Source organism: Siphateles boraxobius, unplaced genomic scaffold (genome assembly GCF_051911475.1).
Source record: "Siphateles boraxobius isolate OS27281-9 unplaced genomic scaffold, OSU_SipBor_1 24, whole genome shotgun sequence".
Taxonomy (NCBI): Eukaryota; Metazoa; Chordata; class Actinopteri; order Cypriniformes; family Leuciscidae; genus Siphateles; species Siphateles boraxobius.
Genome location: NW_027508855.1, coordinates 14,870,782 through 14,890,370, shown reverse-complemented (window position 1 = coordinate 14,890,370; position 19,589 = coordinate 14,870,782). Strand labels below are relative to the sequence as shown.

General features: G+C 38.7%; 1 protein-coding gene across 1 annotated transcript in view; it reads left to right on the top strand.

Annotated features, from left to right (window-relative positions):
* Window positions 1-19,589, top strand: part of hk2 (hexokinase 2) — a 77,830-nt gene that overhangs the window by 13,621 nt on the left and 44,620 nt on the right. Inside the window, exons 4-7 of the mRNA XM_077241593.1 lie at window positions 46-165; window positions 267-362; window positions 10,827-10,926; window positions 18,145-18,328. Of these exons, the coding sequence (XP_077097708.1) occupies window positions 46-165; window positions 267-362; window positions 10,827-10,926; window positions 18,145-18,328 (500 nt within the window). The remainder of the gene's footprint in view (window positions 1-45; window positions 166-266; window positions 363-10,826; window positions 10,927-18,144; window positions 18,329-19,589) is intronic.

The window sequence follows — 19,589 nt, the reverse complement described above, 5'->3', positions numbered from 1 at the left end:
TAAAAATTAAATTTTAAAATCTGTCTTTTTTCTTTTCTTTTCCAGCTCTTCGATCACATAGCTGAGTGCTTGGCCAATTTCCTTGAAAAATTGGGCATCAAAGAGAAGAAGCTGCCTCTAGGCTTTACCTTTTCATTTCCTTGCCAGCAGACTAAACTAGATGAGGTGAGATGAGAGAGAAAAAAATTTGGAGGAAGAATGCACTAAAATAAGGAACTCTTCAGCAAGAATACCATTTCTCCATGGTTGCCCTTATTTCTGTGCAGAGTCTTCTGGTGTCATGGACCAAAGGTTTTAAGGCGAGTGGAGTGGAGGGGAGAGATGTTGTGGGTCTTTTGAGAAAAGCCATCAAAAAGAGAGGGGTAAGTGTATGAATCAGTGTGTCATGCTTGCTTTTACATGCTAAAGCCATTGGTTTAATAGACCCTGTCCCAAATGGCACACTTCATATGCATTTACTTACATTGGCCAATGCGTGCGCGTTAGAGCTGCACGATTAATCGTTAAAAGATTGCGATCTCGATTCAAACACCCACGGAATCTCATTCCTACATGACAGCGAATAGCTTGTCTATTAAACCTTTGACAAAATCGCACCGGAACATTCAGATCTGTTTTGACGCTGACCCAGAGAAAGCAGTTGTCATATATAAGTATAAAACAAGAGTGCACGTCACTCCTCTCCTCACAAAAATCTGCACTGGTTGCCAGTTGCCGCTCGCATCAAATTCAAGTCACTGACTTCTGCCTACAGAGCAAGCACTGGCTCTGCTCCCTCTTACCTAAACTCATTACTCATTTACTTGGTGCCATCCAGAAACTTGCGCTCTGCAAGTGAACGCAGTCTTGTGGTGCCATCTCAAAGAGGCACAAAATCTCTTTCTTGGACCTTTTTCTGTTTTGTTCCCTGCTGGTGGAATAATCTGCCTAACTCAACCAGAGCTGCTGAGTCCATGGCCATTTTCAAGAAACGACTGAAGACGCTTCTTTTTATGCAACACTTGATCCATTAATACTAACACTTTATCCTCTATTCTATATCTATTATCTTTATAAAAAAATAAAAAAGTAAATGTACTGCGTTAGATTAAACTGGGAAGGGTCAAAGCACATGCATATTGTTGTCCTATTGTTAGTTTCACTGTTCTCATTTGTAAGTCGCTTTGGATAAAAGTGTCTGCTAAATGAATAAATGTAAATGTAAAATGGCTTCACAAACAGTCTTTTCAACCTCACAGTATGATTATTTCTGTTTTAAAATAATTCAAAAGATCACAGAAGTACTGGGATAAGTTTTATAGTTTGGATATTAACACAAAATAGAGTAAATCACCTTTTGAAAGTAATATTGCACTTTAAATGAGTCAGAATGAGCAAATTTTCAAAAAACAAGTGCTTGTTATTGTGCAAGTGCATGAATCATATAATGTTATGCTCCTTTAAAAAACCTTCAAAATTATGTACGATTTCTTGGAATTGGACAAACAATGAATGAGCTACTCCTGTTTGAAGTCGCTAGAGTCAGCAAGGTCAATTTTGAGAAAAATCTATTAAAGATTTCTGAAGGTTCCAAAAGAAAATCACTCTGCAATCATACCTTAAAATCACTGGTAATAACACCAAATTTGACACACACCAAGTCAAAACCCATATCTAAAGGGAAATTATATTTAACTTTATTGAAAATATTTAGATAAAGAATATTTAACATCATTAACCAACTGATTTTTCTGCTTAGCAGTCAGTTTGAAAAGCATGTCACTGGTTAAGGGCTACCCATGTAGCAATCCATGTAGCAACATTTAGCAAAAAAAGTTTATTAAAAAGCCTAAATTCTGTGACATAATATTCATGATTTTTCCTGCATGGATGTGTTAATAGTGATCAAAACCGCTACAGTTGCAAAGTTCATGACAGATTCATTTTGTGTCCATGTCCAACCATTGTTCAAGATTTGCTACATTAATGTCCACAATCATCCTGTTTGGGTGATGGCAAAGCACCGACTTAGCACTCTCACGATTACCCATATATCCATTACAAAACGGCATATATCGACACAATTTTGGATTAAAAGCTTGAAAATATGTAATTTCTGCCGTGTTTACTTATTAAGAGGATGAACTCTTCCATTATACTTTTGATGTTGATGTTTGATGTTGATGCATGATGTTTTGATTAATCACCAAAGGCATTATTGCGACTGATTAGCAACAAGCTGGTTTTGTTTACATCAGCGTGGATTTGATAATCACATTTTTATTGTTTCAGACTCATGCCAAGAATTCGCTACAAATACATTCACAAAGTTGAATCCTGCACTTTACAACGATACCAAACTTGTGCTGAGGGGAAGCACCAGTCGTCGAGAAGCAAGCAGAGAAAAGCTGTATTTTTTTCATAGATTATTAAAACAAAGGAGATTTAGGAAGGTACACCTCTCAGAAAATGTACAAATATAGATATTTAGATGTTTAACTGCTATTTGGAGTATTGAGATCGCTAGATGAGGGCTTAATGAACTTTTGTGAAAACCTCAAATTCAACTAAAATTTACATATTTCACTTGTTTTGCCTGTAGCTCGTAATGAGCTCTTGCACATTCTGACTCATTTTGCCAGCATTGGTCACATTGAGTCATTGAATCATTCATTCAAACCAAGTTTTTAAAATGAATAAGATTAATTAAACATTTTTAAATAGTCTGCAGCAATTAGAATTTTGTCAGAACCTCTAATAAATTACGTTATTTAGTTTAGTTGTTTGTTCAGAATCGTGGGAGAATCATGATCTCAGTTTGAAACAAAACAATAGTGATTCTCAATTTATACAGAATCGTGTAGTCCACAAGGGCGTTGGGTGTCTCATTTGTCATTTTAAGGTTTCAGAAGGTTGCTCCTCAGTGCTCCTAGTCCACACTTAAACGAGCTTCGCAGGAGACTTTTTCCTGACAGTCAAATCGGCAATACGTTCTGAAAGTGCAGACTCGTAGGAAGACGGCGAGTGTTTAGGGTGCCATTTAGGAAAGGGCCATAGTCTTTATTGTACAGTTCTATGATGCTTCAAATGTCTGTACTACTGCACGGGATCCAGCTTTATGATGGTAGCCCGTGGAAGGAACAGAGGCATGCTCCTTCCCTCTGTAGTGTTAGGGTCTTCTCCTTGGGCAAGAGAGAACAACCATAAAGCCTCCCTTGCTAGGGTTACAGTTATTTTTAATTACTAATACATTCCTCTATGCTTTGGCAGAACCCTTTTTTCACATCACTCCGTTGGGACCCGGAGTTTAATATATCCTTATCATCACTATATTGTTATAAGAAACAAGAAAAAGGACGACTCGTTTGCCGTTAGTAACTTGCTTCCCGAGTTGGTGGAGGAAGAGATCCTGGTCACTGGGAAATGTGGTTTGCTGCTGCTTCCATTATTTCAACAAGGTACTTTGGCTCCTACTTTTTTCCTACTTTGGCTCCTACTCCTACCGATTGATTGGATCGAGCCATTCCAACCTCCCGTGGGCAAAGCATACCCTGGGAATACTCTGAGATAATTGAACAGCAAATCATTTTCAGACCCCCAGGAGGCGTTGGCTAAGGGCAGAGCCAATCATGACCTCCGTGGGGCCCTAAGCAAAATTCTGTTAAGGGGCCCTCCTACCTGACCCATGAGCCATGTAAACCATTAGCCATTTCCACACAGTCACACCTGACACCACAGTGCTCCCACTACAACCCTCCCTCCTTTAACTAGTACTAATGAAAATGTAATTCCTGATATCAGAAATAGACATATTTTATATTAGTATAAAGAATTAACATTTTAAATAGTACAAATTGAATTATTGATATCAAAAATGCATCCTGTGATGAATAAAAGGTAAAATGGCTTGCCATAGCATGTCACTGTGTTTTAAATGATAAAAGCAATACTTGATACTTGATGGTTATTATTTACTGAGGGATGTGCATCCATATTGACCAGTATGTCCAGCCAATCAACATTTTAAATGCAATATAGCCTACAAATCAATAGTCATTGTCAATACATTGCTTTCCATTTTGCTTTATTGCAGAGTTGTAACTAAACTGCCTCAGAGACTAGATAATCATTGTCTTGTTTTAAAAGTATGTGCGCCTATAATGAGGATTGCCATCACGCCCATATATTGTACTGGTCCCCACAGATGTTTTGCTGGAAAGTACGCATTTCTTTTCGTGCACGCGCATGTGAACGCATTTTAACGCGCAACGTGGTTAAATTTTCCGAGCTGCAGTTTATAAACAAACACCGTTGCCCTTTGTCGTTTATCTAACTTAATTAATATTTGTATTTAACTCTCACTTTTTTTTGTCAGGCACAAATAAATGTGTTCCTTTGCTAAGCAATGATGACTGGCAAAATGTATCATCATTGCATTGGCTATGTTTACATGCACAACTTTTTTCAATCGGACTGAATTCAGTTTGATTGATGAATCTGAATGTAGTTTTTACATGTACGCTAAACCCGTGATCGGGTTGATGTGCGCGTTTAAATGTCACAGATGTTTTTTTAACATGCGCACACAGCACAGATATGCAGTTTCCTGCTGTTTGTGCATAAAAACCATTCTCCAACATTGGTTCTTTATATGTTTTAAACAGCAGACTTAATATTTATCCATTTCTAGCCATAATTTGGAGACAATGACATATGAACCGTTGTGCCGTGCTGCTTTTATCATGCAGTAAAAATGCGTCTGTGGATCAGAATCCGAAAGAACAAGGACTGGTGGGACATTGTCCTGCTCCACTTCACAGATGCTGAGTGGAATAAAACCACCCCTTTCAATCCTATCGAAATTTCATTCAGATCGAGCCCAATCTTTTCAATTTAAGGTGTTTAGATGAAGGATTTTCAGTCCGATTGAGCCGTTAATTTGATTACTAAAGAATTATTTGGTTGCATTTAAACTGTAGTGAAGGTTCAGTGTAGATGTGATGGAAGAAGACAGGGGTCGGCGTGACTGGGACTCGTACACTTTTATTTGGTCAAAACTGAACAGAAAAATGCACTGTGTGTGTTTTAACATAAACCCTACTCACGTCGAGAGAACACTCTTTCCACTATATAAAATAACACTCTTTCCTCTATATCAACTAACACTCATTCCACTTTGTCAGCGCTCGGCTCGCGTGCCGTGGACGAGTTGCCAGTCCTTCTCTCTCTCCTCTCTCACACCAGCCGGCTTTTATGCAGTCTCCCCACGCCAATTACTGCAATCAGAGACAGGTGTTCGTAATTTTGCACTTGACCTACTTACACACCAATCGGCTCCTTCCTCGCTCTCCCACTACAGATTTCGCTGAACCACGCCCCCCTCGCCACATAAACGTAACCATTGAAGCTTCTTCTCCAGATCTTTCAATAACCAAGCTTTCCCCTTTTGCTATTCAAAAGGGTATCAGAAAAGGGAATCTGTACCAGAGAGGTGGATGATGTGGATGAAGAAGTAATGCATGAACTCAAGACTCAAGGAGTAATGAATGTAAAAAGAATAAAAATCAAAAGAGAAGAACGAATCATTAAAACTAATATGTACATCATCCCTTTTAATAAGCCGATACTGCTAGAAAGAATTTGAATTGGTTATCTAAGTGTTCCAGTTGACCTATTTGTACCCAACCCTTTGCTGCGTTTCAATTGTCAACAGTACAGACACGGGTCTAATGGCTGCAACAACAAATACATCTCTTTTAACTGTGCTGCGGAAGGCCACGATAAGGAGAGTTGTGAAAAACCATTTAGATGTTGTAATTGCACAGGTGATCATTCAAAACATCTGCCTCAAAACAATGTCCCATATGGATCAAAGAAAAGGAAATACAGAAGGTTAGATGTACAAAGAGGATTAGTTACCCCGAAGCAAAGAAAATGGTGGCTGCTGCCCCTATTTTCAATTTGAATAAAACTTTTGCCTCTGCTGTCAAAAAAGCTGATGCATACAGATAAACCCCAAACTGTTAACTACAGTAATCTTATCTCAAAAACGAAGAATACAGGAATTCAGAGCGAAACTCTTTCAAATTACTTTCATCGCAATCAGAGTTCAACAACTGAGAATCAAAAGACAAATAACAATAACAGAAAGGCAAGCTCTTCACAATCAAAAGATGAAACTTCAAAGACAAGACAAATTAAAGATGTTGAAATGAAAGACCATGAGCACCATAGTAGAAGCCCATGTCCTAAAGGCAGAATTAGGACAAATGCTCCAATGGAACTGTTGTGGTGTCGGGGCTAATTTTACGGAGTTGGAGGCTTGCAGCATTTAATTGCAATTAGTCATCTTGTTGTGTGTATACAGGAGATACAATTATCATTAGATTGTGCTTTCTCCTTTAATAGTCACATTAAGAGCAATCTACAGGTGACAGCAGTTCGATTGACACGGCAGGAAACCATTACAGTCTGTTCCACTTACATTCCTCCTGATTTAAATTTGACACACATGCTTGTTACTCAACTGCCATCTTCCTTTATTCTCATGGGAGATTTTAATAGCCATAACTTCTGTGTACTTTCTGGCAGTAATTATTGCAATACAAAAGGAAAGATGATTGAAGATTTTGTAGATAATCAAACCTTATGTCTTTTAAATAATGGATCAAATACGTATTTACATCCGGGAGACCGGGACAAGGAACATATTGCGCAATCTACTTAACAATTTGTCAGCCTGAATTATTTTTGGACCTATCATGGAAAGTACATTATGACCTTTGTGGAAGTGACCATTTTCCAATCATTGTAGGAAGGAAAAGAGGAAGAAACAATAGTACAAAGATGGCAGGTAAAAAAGCAAACTGGTATTAGTGTCAAATTCTCTGTTATGAGAGATTTGCAAACTTTTGCAAAGATTTTACAAAAAAGGATAGCCCAGATGCGATGCAGAATTTCACAGAAAGGCTTATATCTGTAGCAAATGATACTGTTCCAAGAACATCTCTAAAAAAAAATCTAGATGACTTCCATGGTTTGATGATAAATGTAAGTAAGTTATAAAAGAGAGGAAAAAAGCTGACAGATTTTTCTTCAGACATCCATCAACTGAAAATCTTATAAAACTCAAGATGAGTAGGGCACAAGCAAGAATAAATAAATTAAGTTAAAAAGGAAAGCTGGAGAAGATTAGTTTCAAGCATGTCAACAAGTTCTCCATCAAATAAAATATGGAGCTGATACTAAAAATAAAGGGCAAATTCAGTGGTCCTCAAATACAACACCTCAAACAGCATGATTCACTCTTTACTGTCTTTCCTGCTTTCCAAACTTTTCATGCTCAACAAAGGAGGGGGAGAAAATTAACTTAAGCTCTAGTTATATAGAGCAGTACAACCAGCTTTTTGTAATGGAAGAATTACATCACAACTGTTGGACCAGATAATGTTCTCTACCAATTAAAAAAAAATCTACCTCACCTTTTTCTGAAAACGTTTTTTGGATATCGGGAAAAATTGTTATTTTCTTTCTAACTATAAAAATTAATATTTATTTACAAAAGGCACAGCACAAGATAGGAGAGGCAGGAACACACAACAGGAGAACAGGCTGGTCTGGGATGAGGCAGCACCAGACACCAAGGCAACAATGGAGATAATTCAGTGGCTCAAGGAACCAGAGACTTGGCGCTGAAACTGCCGAAGCATCAGAGTTAGCTGCCAGGTTAGGAGAATCAGCTACCAGGCAGGACACAGGAAGCAGGACAGGGACCAACACACAAGACAACAAGAGATAAAAAAATGGCAAAACTATAACTAGAAAAAATAAAATTAACTAGAAATATAACTGGATTTATAATAAATAAATAAATAAATAAATAAATTTCTAGAAATAACTTTAACTTGCAAACAAGAAGAAATCAGATGAAATCATTTCTATGAAAAAATGACTGGAACTGCAAATATACGAAAAAAGACTGCAACATTGCAGGAAATTAAAGAGAAAAAGAAATAAACTAAATGGCAACAAAATCAAGAGAGAATCCAAAAAAACAAAGGCTAGGGAAAACTAAAGCAAAAATAAAGACTATAACTAAAAAAAACAACAACAAATAGAAACTAACGAAACAAATAAGGACTAGACAAGGACGTGATAACGGCAAACAACAAGGCTGGACAAGAAAAGAATATGGCCAAGACAAACAAAGAAACATGAAACGAAGACAAAATGTAAAGGTAATACATTGTTATAGGAAACGGGTTGAAAGTCCCTGCAGAAACAAGGTTCTGCTGTTGCAAAGTGCCGTACGAGCAGAATGACAATAGAACAGAGACATGTTTGGAAATTGCTCCGGAATAATACCGCTCATACCAGCTCCTACCAGCATCCTACCCAAAGCCCCAGTCGAGCTCTCAGCCGAGGAAGAGGCGGGCCTGGAACACCGGGGAATTAAGGAACCTGACTTTGTCGGTTTCCATCATGTTGGCCAGACACAGCCAGAGATGTTGTTCTTGGACCGTAACCTTGTCGCTTGAAGCGCGAGGTCCGTCGCGGTGCAAAGTTTGTGCAGAACTTCTGGATCATGACCACCCTCGTGCAGGTCCTTCAGTGCATTGGCCTGATGAACCTACAACAACGCCATAGCCTGTATGGCAGAGGCAGCTTTCCCACAGGCCTGATAAGCCTCGCCGGTTAGATCGGACGAGTGCTTACAGGCCCGGGAAGGGAGACAAGGATTCCCCGCCAGGTGGCGTTAGGGCACAGTTGCATAGCAACCGCCCGATCCACTGGGGAAATCGACGTATAACCCCTAGCTGCCTCACCATCAAGGGTGATAAGGGGGAAGGATCTACCAAGACTCCAGCCTCGAGGGCTCAGGACACGGTGGTGTGTTCCACTCAAGCCCGACCCTCTCAGCGTCCTGGGAAAGCATAGCCATCATCTCTGGATCTGACTCTGGCAACGCTACGGTTTCCTAAGTAGGCAACGCAGCCGAATCGTCATCTCCAAAGAGGTCTATGCTCACCCTCTGATGCAGCTATCGACATTTGGTCGTTGGGGGAGAGCTCTAAAGGATACGGCTGGTACAGTGCCTTGAGACGGTCCAGCACGTTCCCTTGGCAGCTCTATTGGCTGTGGAGCACACGAGGAGTGAGCGTTCCTTGGGGGTTGGTTCCCCGAAGGAAGCACTCCCACTGTGATCCTCAAATCACCCATGTTACTGCCTGAAGTAACTCCCTGGGAAGGATTAGATCGAGGCAGAGGCACTGGCACCCCACCTCTTTGGAGGTATTGGAGTCTCGACCGCAATGGTCATCTTCCCGCAATGGGTGCATGACTTCTCCATGAACGCTATCATGAGCGTCTGAAGCCCAGACACGACACATTGATCGTGACCATCCCTCGGCACCAGGTAACAACCACATTCAGAAACAATTGGGTTGAATGTCATCTTTAAAAAACGCAAGCTCAAACCCATGTAAGCTCTTTTAGAGAATTACTCCCTCTCAGTGCTGAAGCACGCAGGGTAACAGCCGCAGCAACACAGACAGGGAATAGTGCAGCCTGTCGTGTGCTTTCAACCCTTTTTCGCCCTCTTACCAGCAGTCAGAACAGCATAGCCTAGTATGTCTAATCAATTAATTAGACATACTTTTTAAATACTAACATTTAATTTAACCCTTAAAATGGAGTCCAAAATATAAACCTACCTGAACCTATATGAACCTACCTGAAAAACCTGAACAGCCTTTTTGCTTAGTTGAACTGGCAGAAAAATCAAAGAGGAAAATCGGCCCCGCTGCAGCACCGATAAACCAACACCGATCAGGAGAGAACTTCTACCAGAAGAGCTGACTCGTTGTCTTAGAAGCACCGTTTTGTAGAGAGCAGAAGACATCAACCGCTCGGATCCGAAGCGAAAAGCTTAAGAATGCCTTGCACCTTCTGCTTATTATATGCGCGTGCCGCGATGCAGTGCAACTGATGCAATTATCGCATGCCAATGTGCATTGGCTCATTTTAGTTACACTCAAAGTAGATTGGCCTGTCTAGCGAGATTCCTATTCGTCGGTCTCCGACGTAACGCCGAGAGTGACCGACTGCAACGCCGAGAGTGACTGACTGCAAGGGAACTTAAAACAGAAAACATAGAAGTTGGTAGGCAAAAAAAAAATTTACTTTTAATAAATTGTTGTTAAATTGCTTACATTTCATGATTTCAATTAATTAGACATACTTTTTAAATACTAACATTTAATTTAACCCTTAAAATGGAGTCCAAAATATAAACCTACCTGAACCTATATGAACCTACCTGAAAAACCTGTAAAGCAAGTTTATTTTATTTGTATCTTTGTTCCATTGTATTTATAATCCTTGTAGTATGATTATTTCTTCTTAATTTTCTTTATTCTTATTTGACAGTAGTCATTTTCCCCCCTGAACATAGCAAATACCGAAACGTACTGAAACCGTGACCCTTAAACCGTGAGTAATGTGAACCGTTACACCCCTATTGCAGACCTAACAACAATGTAAATATTGCTCTTGAGCACATATTTCTGCATACAGGTTTTTTTAAACCAACATTTATAAATGTCATTATTATTATTAAGAATTGCTTTTACCTCCATAAGGTGTAGTTACAAAATCTACCAGCAGGGGTTAACTGAGCCATGAAAACCAGCCAACCCTTCAAGTCCATTTTCGTATTAAATTCACCCTTTAACCCATTAAAATCGCAGTAACACATAGCTTCACGTGACTCATTGCTGTATTTGACCTTTTATAAATTTTCAGCTTGTTTCAAATACTAAACAACATTTTATTTTTTCTCTCTTCAGGACTTTGATATTGACATTGTTGCTGTGATCAATGATACCGTTGGCACCATGATGACCTGTGGCTATGACGACCATCACTGTGAGATTGGTCTCATTGTCGGTGAGTCACTGACTGTCTTACTTTTGCACTCATATTCTAGCTGATATCAGTGGGAAATATCAGCCAGGGTGTCAGCAATTATTGTCAGGCAAATTATCTGCTTGGTGTGAATGAAAGGTGCTTTATTCAGACACGGACATTTTGTTCTTTCATTTAATTTTTTTAGGCTATTGGTTGAGGTAATACTAAAGCACACATTCAGGCATTTTATAGCCTCTTCAGGCCTATTATTATGGCCTAACAAAATATTTTTTTTTGCGGCATCTTGACAATTAGAATCTTCACACTTTCACTTAACGAACTAATTATTTTGATTCCTTTTCCCCAATAGTGTGTCAAATATGTGTAATTATAGAGGCTGGAGCAGATGCTCCCTGAGTCTTTCACAACAACTTTGTATGCCATGCACAGCCTCAGTTATTATACTCGCTAATTTGTACATCATTTTAACAGTCTTTCACATAAGATGACAATTACAGTGGGCTAAATGTATTCTTGGTGATGTGGAAATACAGCCGAAGAGCGAGAACAGCTGAAAAGTGTGGAAGTGGTGGTATAAGTGATCAAGGCGTTTTAGTGGGATTTTTTTCTGGGCTGCTCAGTGGGATTTTATTTTATTTCTGTTAATTTTCAACAAAAAAAATGAAATTGTTATGGCAAGGCGACTGGGTCAGATTATCTCTTTTTTAACAAGGCTTTGTTAGTTGCCCCTGTTCAGCAGTTTAGCAAAAGTGGTCCAAGGAGGGACAAACCAGCGACAGGGTGTTGGGCACTCAAAGCTCAGCAATGCATGAAGGCAATAAATATTATCCCTTATGGTCCGAGCCAACAGAAGGTCTACTGTGGCACAAGTCACACAAAAGTCACAACACATTCCTCCCATAACCACAACACACTGCATCGCACTCTGCTGCAGACCAATCAGTGTGCCTATGATGTCCACTGTCCACCTTCGAAAGCACCTACAATAGGCACGCACATGTCGGAACTGGACCTTGGAGCAGTGGAAGATGGCCACCTGGTCCGATGAGTCCCGTTTTCTTTTACATTACTTAGACTGCCGTGTACATATGTGCCGTTTACCTTGGGACGTGATGGCACCACGATACATTATGGAGGGGTGACAAGCTGCTGGAGGGAGATTGATGCTCTCGGCAATATTCTGCTGGGAAACCCTTGGTCTAGCCATTCATGTGGAGGTAAATCTGACATGTGCCACCTACCTAAACATTGTTGCAGACCAGGTACACCCCTTCATGATAATGGTGTTCCCTGGTGGAAGAAAAACTGCTGACAAATATTTTTGTTGTCTTATAGCCATTCAATGACCATAAACTCAATAGTTAACTCTGAAAAAAATTAACTCTACAGAGGATCATTTTTCAAAAGAAATATGCACTACACTTACTAAGTTATTATAATATTATTATCATAACAACTGCATTGTATGCAATTGTAGACAAATCAGTGGTTAATTTTAACCTTTAATATTATAGTAATGTGCCGGCTTACTGTCCAGCCTTAATAAAAACACAGTACCAGTCGTTAGTTTCCATTCAAAGTTGCAAATTTAAAATTTGAATATCATAAAGCATTTGTGAATAAAGCAGAGCTTCCATCCCATGTTCTCAAGAAAACAGAATCGTCTCTTCTTAGGAAATTGGCCACTGTGGCTCTTTTTTCCTACATCATAAATTACTTGCGTCTTAGAGCGTACAGGGGAACACAGTTAATGCTGTCATGTTCTCTTCCATTCAGATGCCAGAGTTATATAAAATCATTTTGATGACAGAATTTGGCTAAAGCATTTCAGAATGATAAAACCAACATTTGAGACGCTGTGTAATGAAATTGGTTTGATAATCACTCCAGTTATCCAATCACATCCTTTGTTGAGGCAAAGTCACTTGATTTTGTTGTTGTGAATCGAGGGATTTTATTCCATATAAACGGTTTTCCATATTATTTTATGTGCATTTCTTCTTATCGGATGAAAAATGTATCTGCCTCGATTGAGCGCGCAAGTTTTTTATTCAATTCAATTCAATTCAAATTCATTTGTATAGCGCTTTTCACAATACACATTGTCTCAGAGCAGCTTTACAGAAAGTGCATTTCGGAAATGTACATAGAAAAATACAGTCAGTTAATCATGTATTAATTTAGGGCATAACATATCGCCGGCGTTGAGTTGTCTCTTCACAGGCGTTAAGTCATCTCATCACAGGTGTTGGGGCATCTGAAGTCTCCGTGAGAGGCTGGATACAAACTGGAGCTGACGAACGCTATTTACCTCGGGACTTGCGTCCCGAGATAACAGCAGAAATGCAGATGGGAAATAATTAGCATAGCTGATGTTCATAATGTTAATGCATTCTGTTGCATCTGTTAGAAATATACAAATGTGTTAACATTTTGGTTGGGGGAGTGACTATCTGTCCAGTCATTTTTTTTTAAGTCCAAAATTGTCATGGTCATTCATTTTCCAAGCTTCAGAATGTTTAGGATATAAATTAATAAGATAACAAGAGCTGTTACTATCATGCAAATGGGGAACGTCTTGTATATCTGAAGGCACCGGGTTTATTTTGAATTCAAAGACAGTGTTGAGAGACTACAGTAAGTTTACTGATAGCTGGGCTAATAAAACAAGACTTACCTTGTCATCTTCTACAAAGCCAGACTAGCACTGTTGATTGTACCATTGATAAAGGCTAATATATTTGAACTTAATGAAGATCTAATGTAAATTCGTAAATTCCCTTGTAAAAGTAAATTCCCTTGCCTGCACCTTTGACCGTGTGTTTTTATTATTTAAGGATTTGTAGGAATCTGTTGAGATGGTCTGTTGCTTAGAAAACACACAGACTGCAGTGAATTTTAAAGAGGAATTGCATTGCAGAAGATGTGCGTGACTTACTTTGTTTGCATTTGCATTCATTTTAGAATATTAGCAGAAAGAAATGGCCACCGTTTTAGCACTGGTAGTGCTCAGATAAAAAAAAAAATAATAATAAATAGGTGTGTGGAAAGCTGTGGAAAAGTGGGAGTGTAAAGGGCGGGAAGAGGGGAGACAACAACCAATAAAACACACACCAACAACATGCTTATTTTATGGACAAAAGAATATTAATATATGTGCAAAGAAAAAACAAACAAACAGCAGTTTGTTGGGGCACCTTGATGTATTTTAATAATACAACCCCATGACTACAAACTCAGAAAAATCTTGAGACTACTAACAACTATCATGAACAAATCAAATAAATTCTTGTAATTTATTATTAGAAATACAGTATCAACAAATCAGTATTGCAGTGTTTGTGGTTTTCGTCAATAAAGATAATGTCGATGGAAGAGGTCTCAGGATGCTTTATTTTTTCTGCAGAAATACACAGAGTACAGTGAATGATTTGGGATACATCCCCTTCAGTCAGCACGCTCGTTAGAAGAGCGAGAGAAAGCACACCCAAACCCGTCAATGGCTAATGTGCTTCTAAAGATGGTGCTGTTAGCACATCGCAAATCAGAGTTATCATGTGCGTCACCAATATGTGTTTTTTAAATAAATGATGTACATTGTACCTTATAACTCAGTACACAAATAAAAAATAAGAAGTTTTGATGGAGTTCATTTTATACTTTCTGAACAAGCTACACAGAGCTATGGTCTATAATGATATTTTTATTACGTTTACGAGCACTACAATCACAACAATTGACACACATTAGTATAAAGACAGAAAGAATATAGACATAGAAAATACATAGTTACTTATTTGTCCATTCTTCTTTGAATTCTCGGTCTACATCATTGTCTTCTATGTATCAGAATAATCAAATGTGTTATCGCGTTCATGTTCAGATGTACCGCTGTGTCAGTGTCCTTATTTGCATTTATATATATTATTTGAAGAAGACATGCATGAAATGTGTGCACTTACACGTTGCTGGTTCATGTTTGGAGCCGTAGAGTATATGAAATGATATGTCCATAAAAATTTGAAACACGCTTCCTCTGTTCCGGATAAGAACTGAATAATTCAATTGAATTTTGTATAGCACCTTTCACAATACATATTGTACACATCTGAAGTGTTTATAAGAGGCTGGATATAGGCAGCCAGTGTAGAGAGGATAAAATTGGTGTTATATGATCATACTTTCGTGCCCTACAAAGAACTATAGCTGGATAATTTAGATATTTAATCTGGTCGTGGTGAAATATATAACTGAGTGTCATCGGCATAATAGTGGAAACTAATTCCATGTTTTCTTAAAATATTACCAAGTGGCAGCAAATATTGAAAATAGCAGAGGGCCTAACACAGATCCTTGCGGCACTCCATTTACTGACATTACCTTAGATTTTTCCCTGTTTAAAAAGTCAAAATGGTAACGGTCTGATAGGTACGATCTAAACCACCTTAATGCCTGTCCCTTAATACCAGTGTAATTTTGTCGATTTAAGAGTATTTTATGATCTATAGTGTCAAACGCAGCACCAAGATCACTGCTAAGCACTGATGGGGCCTTAATCTAGACAAAAATTTGTCTAGATTAAGTTTAAATTTAGATAACAATTCTTTCAGTAGTTTAGTGGGTATTGAATCTAATACATGTGTTGTTTGTTTAGATGCAATGATAAGTTTATTTAGGTCTTTCTGTCTTATAGTTGTAAAGCACTGCAATTGTTCTTGAGGGGCGATAATTGAGGCTAAATCATAAAACGCTGTCAAAGGTTGTACATTTACAATTGTAGGCCTATTTCTGATGCTTTTGATTTTCTCAGGGAAGAAATTCATAAAGCCATTACTACTAAACTGTAATGGAATAATTCGTTAAGGTAATGTCTGTTCATTTGTTAAGCTAGCCACTGTACTAAATACAAATCTTGGATTGTTTTGATATTTATTATTAGTGCTTTTAGAGCCTTTTTATAATGGAAAGTGCTATCTTTCCACGCGATTCTAAAGAGTTTGTTTACTCTAAATTAGTTTGTTTACTAGTACCTCGGAAACTCGGATTACGAGTTTCTCTCTTGATAGCGTGTGTTGTACCATGGTGCATTACTTTTCTCTCTAAACTTTTTTATCTGATGATCGGTGCAACAGTTTCTAATGTACTAGAGAAAATGGTGGACATACTGCTAGTCATTTCCTCTAATTCAGTTGTGTGTTTGGGTACACTGAGCAGCCGAGACAGATCAGGCAGGTTATTTGTGAATCTATCAATAGAATTTGGGAGAATGGTTCTTCCTTGCCCATAACGTGACACGACAAGGCAAATTTCAGCAGTATGTAGTATGCAAGTTATAAGGTTTTTTCACTGATAAGTGATCATTGACATCATCACTTTGCGGTAGAATATCTATATGAGTAGGATTGGTTCCATGCGATAATTAAAATCTAGTATATGATTAAAACAATGAGTGGGTCTAGTGAGGATTTGTAGCTTTGTAGCCCGTAGCTCGGCCTGCTTCTCTAGTAGGTCACGGATCTGCTTCTCCACGGCTTCCAGCTCCAACTGCACCGTGACAGCTTGAACGTATCCTCACCTGCATTCAAAGCTAGACACACATCCGATACATTCGTCATTAAAACAGAAAAACTGTAATTTCTTAAGTGATAAGAGTGTAAATAAGACAAGTGATAGTTGGAGACCACGCCAGTGATGCTAGCGGGCTAAAGCTAGTAGCGGATGTTTGATAAATAGTTGGATAAAGTAGCGATATCAAAGCAATCCGATTGTTTTCGATATAGAATATTTTCGGTGATATGTCATAAATCACTGTGAAAAGAGAAAATATAAAAATTGGTATAAATTGATGTAAATTGATAGAAATATTTGGGGAAATCTCAGGAAAGAAAAAGGTATTTGAAACAGGGTTTTTTTTCTTTGTGGAGATATTTATATATATATATATATATATATATATATATATATATATATATTAATCTAATACTTTCAATTCAATAAGTCACCAGTAAATGCCTATGGATAGGGCTGTAGTACTCGAGTCCGGTCTTGGACTCGAGTCCGGAATCGAGACCGTTTTTCTATGGTCTCGGACTTGTCTCGGACTCGCTGGTATTCGGACTCGGACTTGTCTCGGTCTCGGCCACTGGTCTTGCCAAATATGGCTTTTGGTCTCGACCGGGTCCAGGTGTCTTTATTATGTTCCCAGTAAGCACACATAAAAGCCATTTATATGCGCGCCGTTTATTTGCTCTGGTTTGAGCCGCGATTGCGCCAGAACCAGCCATCGAGATATAATTCAGCACGCACACTCCCCGGAGTCTCAGGGGAGAAAGCGCCGCGTCCATGCACTTCGTAAATGTACGGGGTGCTAGGGACAGACCGAACCGCAGAACTGTGTATTGATAAGCCTGCCCCTCGAAGGCGTATCTCAAGAACGGACTGTGCTGGGGGGCTATCTGGATGTGAAAGTATGCGTCTTTCAGATCCACAGTGAAACATTGCTATTATGAGGTATCACCATATGTCATGATTCTGTTTTCTTTAGATTAGAAGATTATATGATATCAAGGGGAATGTCTAATCCTGGGTGTTGTGACACTGTTTTTGCTTTTAGATCAACAAATAATAACCCAAAATGATTGTCTTGATAATGTCTTGCACAATACTTTTTTTCCCTTTCCTGGACTCGGTCTTGACTCGGACTCTAACCTTTTTGGACTTGCTCTTGTCTTGGACTCGAACCTCTTTGGTCTTGGTCTTGTCTTGGACTCGACTAGTCCTGGTCTTGGACTCGACAAAGGTGGTCTTGACTACAGCCCTACCTATGGAATCCTTTTAAGTACTTACATTAATCATGAACTACTAGATAATCATGGAAATTCATTGGTCAAGAAGGGTGGGAACCCTGTTTTAAGTGTCATGAAACCCCCTCTTGTCAGCATGGGTCAGTTCTCTTCAAGAAATTTTACCCATAGGACTTAAAAACTGCCTGTTAGAAGTTTAAAATTCCATTTAAAATAAGACATAACTGCTTTTTTTAGGCTACTAATATGACTGGAATCTTCATTTCATGGTAGTGTACATTATTATTTATTTATTTATTTGTGTAAAACATTTTTTATGAAGGGAAAAATTACTCTGCTTCTTTAAAACGCAGAAGACATTTGCATGCAATATGTAACATCATGCAAAATTTCCAGGAATCTTCAATGTAAACAAGGTGCGTGTGTTTTACAGGGACGGGCACCAACGCGTGCTACATGGAGGAGATGCGGCATTTGGAGCTGGTGGACGGTGACGAGGGTCGCATGTGTGTGAACATGGAGTGGGGTGCTTTCGGCGACGATGGCACCCTGGATGACCTCCGCACTGAATTTGACCGAGAGATTGATGCTGGCTCCCTAAACCCCGGCAAACAGCTGTGAGTGACAGTCCTGCACCTGACAGTTAGTGCCACTCCCGACAGTTCTTTTGTTGACACCAAAAGCCATTGAGGCCTTTTTCCCTAGAGGGCAGCTGTGTCAGCCGGTTGTACAACTAGGCAATTACGGAAACGGTTTACAAGGTTGTCACCATGGCAACACCAAGTCACAGGTGGTATGCATTCTTGAGTATGCTTTTGCTTTTAGAAGGCAAGTGTGAACATTTTTAGGTAGACCATATGTTCTTGCTGCAACAGCTAGAAACTGAGTCACATCATTCACTGCACGTTAGCCTGATTTTCCAAACAGACGTCACGGGTCTTGGGAGTTTTAAAGCTAATGTTCCTGTCCCTAGTCGCTGCGACTCCACGTGCGCTTTCATTTCACTGTGAAGAAACAGCACTTTGAAAGCTCAGAAAATGCAGAACTTTAATCAAATACCATTATGCAAGAGTGCTTGTGGCTGAGCTCTCTACATGGCCTCAGTGGTGGAGTATGGCAATCGATTGCCTTATTAGATTTGCACATGCACTGTTGTCTTTTTAGAGCTGCTTAACAGCAGAATTTGAATTTCTCATTGTTACGTATGTCGTTTTTTTAGAGTTGCAAGTCACTTTTATTGTTCTCTCGCATCCACTGCTCTCTGAGACATGAATGTTTAGACTATACCCAGATCGAGTACTGCAAACATGTTCGTGTTCCCATGAATAAGAACTCTTAACAATGAAAAAAACAACAACTGAAAAGTAGTTTTCATTTGTGCTGTGCAGTAAAGCACAATATTAAGTCATCATTTACTTACTGTAATTTTTCCAGTTTATTTATAGCAAAATCATAATTGTTTTTATAAACGAAACATTTTCGTTGTATAAACAGTCGTTAAGATTATTTTAAGAAGTTTTTGACAGAAGTCACTTATGCTCACCAAGACTGCATTTATTTGATAAAAAATACAGTAAAAACAGCAAAATTATGCTTTAAAAAGGTGTAAAATGAAATGTTATGCCCTAAAGTGGCTGAGGGAATGAAGGAACACATAACATAAAATAGATGAATAAATTCCAAGATCTTTTAACCCTGGTAGAAGTTCTCAATTTGCTATTACAAAAATTACATAAGAATAGTAACAATAGAGAAAAGGAAGAGATCCATTTACTCTCAATAAAGCATATGGTTAAACTAAATTAATTTAAATAAAAATGCCGATCAAAGGGAGTAGGAATCTGAGTGGGATCTAAATCAAACAAAGTAATGAAAAAA